At 47.9% G+C, this 13,224-nt stretch overlaps 2 protein-coding genes across 5 annotated transcripts in view; one reads left to right on the top strand and one right to left on the bottom strand.

Annotated features, from left to right (window-relative positions):
• The window catches only part of ENPP4 (ectonucleotide pyrophosphatase/phosphodiesterase 4), a 25,942-nt gene extending 19,289 nt beyond the window's left edge, over positions 1 to 6,653 (bottom strand). The window contains exon 1 of one of the 3 annotated variants that reach the window (XM_073586542.1): positions 6,524 to 6,653. Coding sequence is in view for 2 of the 3 variants with exons in the window: in XM_073586540.1 (XP_073442641.1) it covers positions 6,291 to 6,383 (93 nt within the window). In the remaining variant the exon portion in view is untranslated. The other 2 variants (XM_073586540.1, XM_073586541.1) reach the window with 2 other exon arrangements.
• Positions 6,452 to 13,224, top strand: part of THUMPD2 (THUMP domain 2 tRNA and snRNA guanosine methyltransferase) — a 22,389-nt gene continuing 15,616 nt past the window's right edge. The window contains exons 1-7 of one of the 2 annotated variants that reach the window (XM_073586545.1): positions 6,455 to 6,632; positions 6,947 to 7,073; positions 7,357 to 7,688; positions 8,701 to 8,778; positions 10,590 to 10,642; positions 12,036 to 12,123; positions 13,049 to 13,120. In XM_073586545.1, coding sequence (XP_073442646.1) covers positions 6,537 to 6,632; positions 6,947 to 7,073; positions 7,357 to 7,688; positions 8,701 to 8,778; positions 10,590 to 10,642; positions 12,036 to 12,123; positions 13,049 to 13,120 — 846 coding nt within the window. In that variant the 5' untranslated portion in view covers positions 6,455 to 6,536. Of the gene's footprint in view, positions 6,633 to 6,946; positions 7,074 to 7,356; positions 7,689 to 8,700; positions 8,779 to 10,589; positions 10,643 to 12,035; positions 12,124 to 13,048; positions 13,121 to 13,224 lie in introns of both variants that reach the window. The other variant, XM_073586546.1, reaches the window with a different exon arrangement.

Genomic DNA, 13,224 nt, shown 5'->3' with positions numbered 1-13,224 from the left:
TCCTCCTCGTGGTGCCCCTGGAAAATGCCTGCTGCTGCAGGCCAAACTGAACACGGACAAATCCAGTTGTAAATCTTTGGTGACAGGCAGAACGGAAGGTGTAATCTTCAAACTTTTATCAATAACTACAGGAATGCCTGTCACAAATAAGAATATGATGAAGAAGAAGAATAGGAAGAAGATGAAGAAGTAGAAAATGAAGAATAATAATAGTTGAATAAGAAGAATATGAAGAATGTAAAAAAAAAAGAATAGGAAGAAGGTGAAGAAGATAAATAAGGTGAAGAAGAAGTTGATGAAAAAGATGCTGCTGCTGAGGATCATGAAGGAGAAAGTGTGGGAGAAGTAAAAAAGAAGGTGAAGAGCATGGAAGTAGTGAAACATACATATCTGACAAAACATAAAAAAGGTTAACATTGTCAATATCTTTGTAACTCCGAACGTCTTTAAAAAAAATAAATGTATTCCTGCTATTCCATTTGATTGGGCTAAACCTCTATGCCTTTAATGCCTCCTCCACCTCCCCCAATACATTCTACATTATTCTTAGTTGTTTTTCTTCATGTAGAATTAACCTACAAGGAAAGAAAGGGTTTTTTTTAATTCCGATATTTCTGTCCCATTGACTTGAATGGGACTTCCGGTATCGGAATCGGTGATACCCGATACTTTTTGGATATCGGCCGATCCAATCCGATATTTCTCAATATCGGATGGTATCGCTCAACACTAGTCGTGCCTCCTTGCCTGAACCCTGGTTTGCCTGCCGGATGCCCGGAACCTGCCGATCGCTGCCAGAGATCGTAAGCCTGATGACTGTGGCCTGATGTCCGGAGCGGATGTCCGCAGCCTGATGCCCTGATCATGTCGATCGTTGCCAACTGTCCGGAGTCCAATGGCATTGTGCCTTTACCTGTACCTAGGCGTGCCACCTGGCACGTACCATGCTATGGACCTTGGCGTGCCCATGCACGCACCGTGCCGTGTTTGCTTGCCCTCACGTTTCTGCACTGAATGTTCCTGCAGTTGTCTAAATGAAGATACCTTGAACTTACGTCTTGTCTTGTTTTATTTCCTGCTTGTCCCTGGTCGTCAGAGACTCACAGTGTCCCCCTGAGCCAACCCTCTGGTCCCAGCAGTCGTGGTGGCTCACCCCCTTGGTCTTGCCCCTGACACTCCCTGTATAGGGGGTGGTTCCTCACAAGGTCAGCTCGCCCTCGGTGGGTGGGTGCCACGACCCAGAGGGTCCACTCAAAAAAAGGGCTCAGCAGAAGCTGACCCCGTCACAGAGGCCCAGCGCTTGTGCACTGCAGGACTTTGGTCTGCCCTGAACAGGGCAGAAAAGTGCGCCTGTGCAGGAGCGCGATGCCGAGCAGACCGTGCGGATAATGCAGAGAGGGACACGTCATCCACAAGAACCAAGGAGGGCGGCATCGCAAGAACACAGGAGGCGCCGCACCAAGAAATGCGATACCCATCGGACCGGACTGCCCCACAGGTGAGTATAATGAAAGTTATTTTTTTTCTCTTACAGGTCGGGTTGGGGGCAGATATACAGCATTATAGAATGCTGTATATCAGCCCTGAAAGGTGATGGCTGTAACTTATATTGGCCAAAACTGCTGACAGGTTTCCTTTAATCCATCATCAATTAAGTAGGTAAAAGGCCTGGAGCTGATTCCAAGTGTGGTATTTGCATGCAGCACCTGGTGCTGTGAATCCACAACGTGCGGTCAAAAGACCTCTGAATGGAAGAGAAACAGAAGATCATTAGGCTGGAAAAATGAAATTAATCAGAGAGATAGCAAAAATGCTATGAGTGGCCACATCAACAGTTTCGTATATTCTGTAAAAAAAAAAAAAAAAAGAGCGCACTGGTGAGCTTGGGAACTCAAGAAGGCCTGAACGTCCATGGAAGACAATATTGGTGGATCATCACAGGATCCTATGCATGGTGAAGGATAACCTCTTCACAACATCCACCCAAGTGAAGAACACTTTCCGGGAAGTTGGTGTTTCAGTATCTAAGGCCTGTTTAACACATCCGTTTTTTCCCTTCAGTCAAAATCCGCCAAATTTAAAAAAAAACGGATCCGCCAAAAAAGTGGCGGATCCGGTTTTTTCCCCCATAGACTTACATTATTGGCGGATCTTGACTGACGGTCGTCCGTCCCACCCGTTTGTTTACGGATCCGCCAAGATTGAAACGGACCCTGCAACGTTTTTTTGCTTTGACGGTCCGCTAATTTCAGCATTAACCCATAAATGCCGCTCCAGGAGCCAATAAAATCTCTCTCTCTCCTTCGCTGACATCCGTCCGTCACAGATCCGCTGGTTTCAACCTTTGGCAGATTTCAACTGACCGCCGATGATGGAGGTATGAAACAGGCCTAAGTCTATCTTAAAGAGAAGACTTCACAAGAGTAAATACAGAGGGGTCACCACGAGATGCAAACATTTAATTAGCCTTAAAAAGAAAAAGGCTAGATTAGACTTTCCCCCCCAAAAAAAAAACATGTAACGAATCCAGCCCGTTTCAGGAAAAGCAAAATGAAGATCAACCTGTACCAGAATGATGGGAAGAAGAAAGTATGGAGAAGGGTTGGAATTGAATTGCTCACGATCCAAAGCACACCACGTCCTCTGTAAAACATGGCGGAGGCGGTGAGATGGCCCGGGCATGCATGGCTTCCAATGGCTACTGGGTCAATAGCGGTTATTGATGGTGTGACAGAAGAGAGAAGCAGCTGGATGAATCCTGTGTGTACAGGGCGAGACTGTCTCCTCAGATTCAACCAAGAGCAGCAAGGCTGATTGGGCAACGCTTCACAGGACAGATGGACAATGACCCAAAACATAGTGCGAAAGCAAAAAAGTGGAATATTCTGCAATGGCCGACTCATCACCAGATCTCAGCCCCATTGAGCTGCATCTCACATGATTAAGACACAACTCAAGGCAGAAAAAGCCACATACAAGAAACAACTGAAGTCAGAAGCAGTAAAGGCGACAAACAATCAACAAGGAGGGAACCCAGTGTCTGGTGACGTCCATGGCCTCCAGACTTCAGGCCGTCATTGCCGGCAAACAATTCTCTGTTAAATATTAACCTTTTATTTATGGTAAAATTAATTTGTCCAATTACTTTTGAGCCCCTTAAATGAGGAGGCTTTGTAGAAAAACAACAGCAATTCCTAAACGTTTCAGAGATTTTTATCAAACCCCTTTAATTAATCCAGAATGTCCAGACTTCAATTGCACATCAGTTGTTTCAGTTTAAATCCAAAATAGTGGCCTGCAGAGCTGAAATCACGGAGATTGGGTCACTGTCCAAATATTTCTGGACTTCTCTATATCTGACTGCAGTGCAGAGCGGCACAGTCCATGCACCAAGGAAAACCGGAAACGGGTCCGAGAACTCTCCCTCACTCCAGCATCAATGAGACGTGGTATAATCCAGAGTCTCCAAAAAAAAGTATATCCACACAATACAGAAAAATAGCCACAAATCTGCCCACAGATGATCCCTGTAACTCCAGGCACACATCATTACTGTGTACGGTTTTCAAGATCTGTTTGCTGTCATTCAGTAGAAACCTTCATTGCTTAATCCCAGAGGACAGGATCAGTGCTGGGCAAGTGCCCCATCATGGCAGCTAGTCTGCAGTGCTGGCCGTACATGGTAGCTCCTGAGCCCCCCTTCCCTGTACACTGCAACTCCCGAGCCCCCCTTCCCTGTACACGGCAGCTCCCGAGCCCCCCTTCCCTGTACACTGCAACTCCCGAGCCCCCCTTCCCTGTACACTGCAACTCCCGAGCCCCCTTTCCCTGTACACGGCAGCTCCCGAGCCCCCCTTCCATATACACGGCAGCTCCCGAGCCCCCCTTCCATATACACGGCAGCTCCCGAGCCCCCCTTCCATGTACACGGCAGCTCCCGAGCCCCCCTTCCATGTACACTGCAACTCCCGAGCCCCCCTTCCCTGTACACTGCAACTCCCGAGCCCCCTTTCCCTGTACACTGCAACTCCCGAGCCCCCTTTCCCTGTACACTGCAACTCCCGAGCCCCCTTTCCCTGTACACGGCAGCTCCCGAGCCCCCCTTCCATATACACGGCAGCTCCCGAGCCCCCCTTCCATGTACACGGCAGCTCCCGAGCCCCCCTTCCCTGTACACTGCAACTCCCGAGCCCCCCTTCCCTGTACACGGCAGCTCCCGAGCCCCCCTTAAATCTATGAAATAAAGGTCACCAATGGAAGCCTAGGCAGAGAATCACCCACTACTTGCTTGGGTTTGCTATGTTTATAGGGGTCATTCACTTTTGGGGTGAATTATTTTGTTTTAACTTAAATGTGTGCATTACGGCTAAAAAACATTTCTGCAACTCTGTAGCGCCTGTGCTGTACGATGCCGGCTGCAGAATGAGTCAGAGGGGATGACCGGTCCACACTGATGAGTCTGTGTGACTGCAGACCACGCACTGGGGATTCACCTGTTTCTGAGTTGGGACAGGAGGGTGTGTGTGTGGTATAAACACTCTCAACCAGAGCCTGACCAGTGGCCTCATCCCATACACTTGTAAAGAGCGAGGCGGCGCTCTCTAGTCGGCAATGCTCACTAGAAAGTCAAGTCACTAGACAGGACGCAACCTCGCCTACTGGACAGGGTCTGTCCGGGAATATGTATAACGCATACATACCCTCCGATGCGAGTCAGAAACTGGCGAATCCTCACAGCGCACAGTACTGCCACCACCCTGTCAGCTCTGCTGTACTGGCCCCCACCCTGTCAGCTCTGCTGTACTGACCCCCTGACGGCTTTGCTGTACTGGCCCCCACCCTGTCAGCTCTGCTGTACTGCCCCTCACCCTGATGGCTCTGCTGTACTGGCCCCTCACCCTGACGGCTCTGCTGTACTGCCTCCGCCCTGTCAGCTCTGCTGTACTGGCCCCCACCCTGACGGCTCTGCTGTACTGGCCCCCACCCTGACGGCTCTGCTGTACTGGCCCCCACCCTGACGGCTCTGCTGTACTGGCCCCCACCCTGACGGCTCTGCTGTACTGGCCCCTCACCCTGACGGCTCTGCTGTACTGGCCCCTCACCCTGACGGCTCTGCTGTACTGGCCCCCACCCTGATGGCTCTGCTGTACTGCCCCCCACCCTGACGGCTCTGCTGTACTGCCCCCCACCCTGACGGCTCTGCTGTACTGCCCCTCACCCTGACGGCTCTGCTGTACTGCCCCTCACCCTGACGGCTCTGCTGTACTGGCCCCCACCCTGACGGCTCTGCTGTACTGGCCCCCACCCTGACGGCTCTGCTGTATTGGCCCCCACCCTGACGGCTCTGCTGTACTGCCCCTCACCCTGACGGCTCTGCTGTACTGCCCCTCACCCTGACGGCTCTGCTGTACTGCCCCTCACCCTGACGGCTCTGCTGTACTGGCCCCCACCCTGACGGCTCTGCTGTACTGGCCCCCACCCTGACGGCTCTGCTGTACTGGCCCCCACCCTGACGGCTCTGCTGTACTGGCCCCCACCCTGACGGCTCTGCTGTATTGGCCCCCACCCTGACGGCTCTGCTGTACTGCCCCTCACCCTGACGGCTCTGCTGTACTGCCCCTCACCCTGACGGCTCTGCTGTACTGCCCCTCACCCTGACGGCTCTGCTGTACTGCCCCTCACCCTGACGGCTCTGCTGTACTGGCCCCCACCCTGACGGCTCTGCTGTACTGGCCCCCACCCTGACGGCTCTGCTGTACTGGCCCCCACCCTGACGGCTCTGCTGTACTGGCCCCCACCCTGACGGCTCTGCTGTACTGGCCCCCACCCTGACGGCTCTGCTGTACTGGCCCCCACCCTGACGGCTCTGCAGAGACATATGTCTCACACAGGTGTAACCGGCTCTTGGCTATTTTGGGGGTGTGTTCTTTTCCTCGTGTGTGTTGCCAGGTAGGTATGATTGGTCAACCTCATGCAGAGATAGAAGTAGACGCCCCCAAGGACAAATCTCTGGTTACGCCCACTTGGCTATAACAATATTCCATGAGGCGACCGGTGTAACGTACGAAAAGTAGTAAAAGGTCCAATTTAAGTAAAAATAAATATCTATATGGCTGAAGGTAGACAACCACAATCAGTACACAAGAGGCCGGCGCCGAATGTGACCTTTACCCCTGACGATAACAGAGCGAAAGAGGAATGTAGCCGAGAGGCAGCGGCAAACATCCCGGACACACAGCCTCCCCTCAGCGCGGCCACTGTCGGCCCCCGTACATGTACTGAGCACTCACCCCCAGCGCGGAAATCCTCACTGACACTGTGTGACCGGCGACCTCACTGGGCGGGGGCTCCAGCTGGGAGGAGGAGGTGCTAGTCAGGTGCATGCATCTGATTGGCTGAGACGCCCGCGACTGTTGTGGACACGTGATGCGGCCGATGACGTCACTGCGTCCTCCTCACGTGACTCCCGCGCGTGTCATGTACTCGACTCCTAGAGATTAAAAAAAAACAAAAAAAAACCCACCTCCGCCCGGAGGATGACGGGAGGACATGTCGCCTTCTTCTGCACGGTGGGGCGAGGGATGGAGCGATTCGTCCTGCACGAGGTATCCTCGAAGCTCTCGGCGGTGGAGGTGAGTGAGGGCCGGCGCACGGGTGACGTCACCGGCGAGCGCCTGCCAAGGGAGGTTGACGAGCTGTGACGTCACCAGTCTCCACAGGACATTATTATTATTTTACCTTATTTTTTTAAGAAAATATTTTTACACTTAATTTTTGTGTGTGTGGATAGGTTGCATGTTGTTTTAAAATGTTGGAAAAAATTAGCAAAAAAAAATAAAAAAAATCCCGGAGTGTTGAGGGGACTGCGGTGCATACGTCTCCGGCAGGAGAGCAGGCCGCGGCCTCTATCGGAGGCCGACAATAACGTCTTTCTTCTTTCTTCAAGGTTGAGTCTCTGCCAGGAAAAGTTTTCTTCAAAGGAAATCCGGATCTTTGCGCATTGAGAAAAGTGAAGTCTGCGGAGCGCGTGTTCCTGCTCCTCCATAAAGGGCCTCCTATCACCGAGTGCACAGGTGCGGCTTTACTCCTGAGCGCCACTGGCTGGGAGCGCCACGTCCTCCGCATCAAATGTACAGCGCCGTCCATGTGGTGGTGGCCGAGTCTGGTACTGCAGCTCAGGCTTAGTCTGTATAAGACTGGTGGCATCTGTACAGAGAATATAAGCGAGCGAGACGCTGTATTGTCAGGATCAGTGGGAGTCGTGCCCCCCGCCTCTGGGACCACCACCGATCGTTAGTGATGGCATAGAGGAGCCATGAACCCCGGTAACAATATGATATTCTCACTCTTCTGTAGGGAATGTACTCGTGGCTCTGCGGAGTTTGGTCCAGGGAGACGCGTCCCTGTGGCTGGAGACCCTGCAGGTGTGGGAGACGTTTCAGGAGCAGTTACCGCCGCAGGGAACGTCCCACGGGCAGGAGAAGGCCTTGAAGAGAAGATCCAATAATGATCAGACGGAGCCGAAGCCAAAAACCTGGAAAGGAGAGACCGAAGAAGCAGCAGCCACACCGGAGCTGCCGCCGCCGGACCCCATCACACATCCACTTGTTGGACACAGCGCCGAGCCGGTCACTTTTAGAGTTTCCTGTCGATGTGCTGGTGTCTGTACAAAGACGATGACGGCACAGGTAACGTCTCCGGGGTCAGTCGTCATGTCTTCTGCCTCTCGCTCCATTCTGGGATGGTGCACTACCTGCTCCAGTGAACAGAGCGGGGGGGTCTTGCATGTTCTCTACTACTTTTGTGACATGCAAAAATACATGAATATTATTTTATGGGGGGGTTTAGATTTGCGCTTCCCTCATCGTTATCGGAGTCCAGTTCTTTTCTCCTCGGCAGCCGGACCGCTCTGCACTTGTGGACGGCATCCTCTGTGCTCCTGGCATTTACAAAACCCCCATACACTAGGCATCATGTAAAATCATAATGTAATCACCGAGGACGCCTGCCACAGAAGTGAAGACCACTCTGGATGCTGGACCAGGGAAATGCTAATTTTTTTAATTCTTCTCACTCACTGTGTAAAATAGCTATTTTTATTATTTTATTTTTTCCATAATATAAAATTTTATTCATTTTCTTTTTTTTTTTTTTTTGTAAAGGCATTAAGGTAAATTAGATTTACAATGCAGAAAATGGTGTGGGATGGCAGCATAACAATGTTACCTGAGTGCCGGTAGATCCCACGCTGACCCCTCTAATGGTGCCGATGCAGGAGGTGACTATAAGGTTTTTTTTCCCCATGGTGCACTATTGCATTCAGGGAAGGGTCGTCCAGGTAGTGGTCTGCTCTTGCAACCTTCTCTTTGGTGGCCTTATGTCTTTGGTTTGAGTATCTTTCACTGTGTAAAACTCGTGACCCCTAGTCTTGATTACTGGGTATCCTGAGACCTCCTGCTCCCCCACCAACCTCCATTCATCACTCTTTTACTCTCCGAGGAGAACCTCCTTGGCCTCTTTCATTAACCGGATCCTCGCTAAATAAATCTTCTGGTGTGTCTATACAAAGTGACTGGCACCGGGATGGTCTCCCTTCCCAGCCGTACTAGTGCGGCTTTCCTTATATGAACATGGATGATATCTTTAACTTAAAGTCAACATCACGTCCCCTCTAACCACAAGGTTTTTTTTTTCCTTCAGGACATGAGTCGCATTATTGGAGTTTCACTTTCAAAACAGTTCGGTTGGAAAGTTGACCTGCAGCGCCCTCAGCTTGAGGTACTGCTTTCCATTACTCTATGACATATGGATACATCGTGGTGCTAGGGTATGGAGTGGGATCAGAAGCTGAGTCCATTCCACACAGAACAGGAGCCAGCTGTATTACATGGCCAGCATCTAGTGTCCTTATTGCTGCTGTTAACCACTTAATTGCTGCTATTTAATCTGACGGTAAGATTTTAAATTGTGTGATCCTAATGGGGCATCCGACTACTGGTCATTGGGTATAGACACAATGCTATGTCAGGCAAGACCCTACAAAATGCCCACGTAAAGTTTGTCTTTTTTTTTTTTTTTTTTAACTATTTCTGGACTGCTCATATATTATAAACGTTCAGGCAGTCTACTTATATTCCTTTGTTGACGTTCTAAAATATTAGTTCAGGGAGGCAACATGGCCTACTGTTGTGAATTCTCTCTCTGGCTTCCCTCTGGTGATTACTGAAGGTAGTGGAGCTGGTCAGATTGACAGAGGGGTTGCGAGTTCTCTTTCTGGACTCCTCCCTCTGGTGGTTACTGGAGCTGATTTGATTGACAGAGGCTTGCCACCTGATAATGAGGAAGACGATTGGAGATCTGGGGTTTCTGATTGGGATTGAAGACAGCTAACTCCCTCTATCCCTGCTGGTGATTTTCTTCCTGTGCCTTCTAGGTCTGATGTCTCCTGCTCTTTCCCTGCATGGTTCAGCTGAGTGGTTCATTTGTTATTCTGTTTGCATTTGATCTGGTTTTGTTTATCTCTGCTTTGTGTGGGTCAGTCAGCTCCGGCTGAGGCTGTGCTGAATCACCGCCCATATGTTACTGCATGCGCCAGTTTGTTTTATCCCCTGTTATATTGGTCTCTTTTTGCTTTGCTTTCAGAATATACCAGAGTGCTGATATAGTGGGGGGCGAAGTCGTGCGACTTCAGTGTTTTTTATGCATCAGACGTGTTGGACTTTTTGCAGGGTTTTTTGCATGATTGCAGACAGTGTCTTTCCTTTCCTGTCCTGTCTAGTCAGTGTGGGCCCCATCGTTTTCTCAGCCTATTTTTCTGCCTGTGTTTGTGTTTTCATCTTGTCTCACTGACAATATATGTTTGAGGGCTGTCTATTCCCTTGGGGTCTGCTCTGGGGCAGTTTAGATTTCCCCTTTCTTGCTTTAGGCTTAGTTAGCTCTCCGGCTGTGCCGAGACATCTAGGATCATCGTAGATACGCTCCACAGCTACTGCTAGTTGTGGGGATAGGATCAGGGGTCTGCATCTGCTTAGTTACCAAACTCTCTGGTTTTCTGTGACTTAGCTTGGGCCCATTCATAACAGCCTACTAAGTGCCAGGAGGCTTAAGTTCCCCCTCTAGCTGGGGCTAATCTACCAGCTGCAATTATAAGAGAAATCCACCCCCAAAAATTAAAAAGGGGAGAAGCCAGCACTGCTTGTGGTCAGAATGCAATACATAAAGTGCATATGCACATATTGATTTCTAACTGTATTTCAAAATGAGACATTTAGCAAAAAATTGATCAATATTTTGAGCCACCCCGCCACGCATTCTCATATGGGGCAGTCCTACTCTACGTTTTTTATATTCGCTGTGCCATTACGGCCTCCTAAATGTATTATAAGCAAGACCATTTTAAATGCAAACTGTACCTGAAGTGTGTGTGTGTGTGTGTGTATATTTATATTTCTGGACAGGAAATTTCAAGGTCAAATAATTAATTTTTGGTAAAACATATGATTTCACTTTATTGTGCAGGGTTTGTATTTTGTGGTAATATTTTTAAGTTTTTTCACTTCTTTTTTTTTTTCTTCACTGTTTTATGCTAGATATTTGTGCACCTGAATGACATGTATTCTGTGGTGGGATTCCCAATTTTAAGGTAATTTTATATTATTTGCAGTGGTCATGCCTGTGATATCTGATACCACTTGTGCTGCGTGGCAAACTGGCAACTGTGCCATTCAAATGAAGCTGCTAGGGATTCACAACGTGACGTTGCATTTTTATTTATTTTTTTTTAATGCAAATTGAAAGCTGCGTTTCACAGTACCAACAAAGAGCTATGATGAGACTTCAGAAATCTCATGCACACTTTTTTTTTATTGTATTGGGAAACTGCTGCAGTTTTTTCTTTTTTTTTTTTTTAAACTGCAGCATGCCACTACTTTCAGCGTTTTTTCACCCATAGAAAACATTGAGTAAGTGCAAAACCGCAGCAAAAAAAACACAAGTATCAGGTTTTTGCTGCATTTTTAGTGAAAAAAAGCACATACAGCAGTTTGTGAAACCCACTTATTTATTTATTTTTTTTTATACCCAAGTTTAAACCATAGATACTTGTTCTCCTCACCTGAGAATGGCAGGTAGGATTAGTACAGTTTAAATTAATGGTGTACAAATTAAACATTGTCTGACCAGGGTGTGAAATTGAACAATACCTGACCAACTCAAGGGCCGACCAAAGTGTGAAAGTAAACAATGTCCTACACACTCAATGCTTCCAATGTCTTAGGTAAACTATTCCCGACCAATTCACCTCTCGCCGCTATTAGATTTATAATTCTGTATTTTTCTCCTGAACTCATATGAATTTTTTTTGTTCAGACTAGTCACTCTTTTCAGACACAAATCATTTTGCACTAAATAATTTGATCTAATTGGTCTATTTTCCAAAACTGGCGTTATGCCTTCCATTGGTGACCTGTGTTCATGCTTCTGTGGTGAAAGCAAAGCTGAACTTTGGCATCCTGGAAAAAAAAATCCAACAAAACCTGCTGTTTTTTTTTTTTTTTTTTTGTAAGCGGCTTCTTAACTGCCAAGACTCAGGTTTTGCCTGCAGAAAAAACTGCAGCAGAAAAAACTGCAGCAAAAATGCAATGTGTGAACATAGCCTATTAGTGACTTATAAATGGTTAACAGCCATGATCAAAGCTCTGCTCCGGTTGAGGCTGTTAGACGCAGGGGAAGGGGTGATGGTCGCCTGAATTGATGCATCGGGGGATTGAGACACATGCCCTTTGTCCGTTATTAGCAGCAGCATTTAGGCGGAGAAACAGCAGTGATCAGAGGTGACTCCATTCGCTGCTGTTGGGGGCAGTTGTAGGCTGTATAATGCATCAGGCAAATATATCCAGTCTACACAGCCGCATCCATGTCACTCCATACGTGTACGGATGTTGGGAGGCTGCTTACTCCTATTTTAGAATAAAGTCTGTTGTTTTCCTCCCTTTTTTTTTTTTTTAATTTTTTTTCTTTTTCTTTTCTGTTGTCAGGCAGTCTCTAGCAAATAGAGATTATATTCAGAGAGCAGGACTGCGAGCCACCACCGCATGGGCAATGGCCTCAATGGCGGAAATCGGTGTAAGTAAAATTTATTAAAGGTCATTTAACCCCTTCACTACCGGAGCTGTTTTCATTTTTTCGCTCCCCTTCTTTCCAAAGCCATAACTTTTTTTATTTTTCTGTCTATATGGCGGTGTGAGGGCTTATTTTTTGCGGGACGAGTTGTACTTTTAAACGAAACCATTGGCTCTGCTACATATGGGCGATGAGCAGATCACCTATATGTAGCAAATTTACTCCTGTGCTTTCAGCGCCGACAACCGGGCGGAGCTCAAAGTCATAATAGGCGTGGGCAGACGGCGATTCTGCTCGCGCCTATTGCGGGCACATGTCAGCTGTTCATAACAGCTGACATGTCGCGGCTCTGAGGTGGGATCACCGCCGCAGTTTTTTTTGGCTAAAGGTTGTGCAACCAAGTATTAGGCTGAGGGTGCCAATACTTTTGTCTGGCTCATTTTTGGAGTTGTGTGTGAAATGATCAATGTTTTGCTGTTTTTTCATTCTCTTTTGTGTTTTTTCATTTAAGACAAGTTAAATTAAGATAATAATAACAAAGAATTTGTGTTTGCAATCATTTTCAGGAAGAAACTGAGTATTATCTGACAGAATTGCAGGGGTGTCAATACTTTTGGCCACAACTGTAGATGTTTCTAATTCTATCCGGGTATAGTTTTTTTGTTTTTTTTTTCTTATGCGGAGCCTCATCCATAGTCGTACTGTCTGTATGCGGAGCCTCGTCCATGTGTACGACCACAGAAAAGGAGCTGCTGCTCATAATTTTGTGCTGTTAGGGGCAGGCTATGAACAGAATTGGTCTCCTTCACCCTCTGACAGCTGACAATATAGTCTCTTCTTACCCCTCCAGAAATCTTTGCAGCTACATGCATATTTAATGTCTTCATGACAGGTTCATTTTCCTTTTGCCAATTTCTTCTTTTTTCAGACAGCTAAATATGTCCTGGATCCAATGTGCGGTGTTGGAACGATTCTGTTGGAGGCTGCCATGGAATGGCCGGTATGTGAGCTGTCAATATCACTGAGAAAATAAGAAGGCCTCTATTTAGCATTAACCCTTTTCCAGAATTGGGAGAAAAAATGTACATTCACACATACATTCAC

The sequence above is a fragment of the Dendrobates tinctorius genome, unplaced genomic scaffold (genome assembly GCF_039654945.1).
Source record: "Dendrobates tinctorius isolate UK_male_01 unplaced genomic scaffold, ASM3965494v1 ptg000093l, whole genome shotgun sequence".
NCBI classification, from domain to species: domain Eukaryota; kingdom Metazoa; phylum Chordata; class Amphibia; order Anura; family Dendrobatidae; genus Dendrobates; species Dendrobates tinctorius.
The sequence above is the reverse complement of the archived record's forward strand: the minus strand, read 5'-3'. Positions and strand labels throughout refer to the sequence as shown.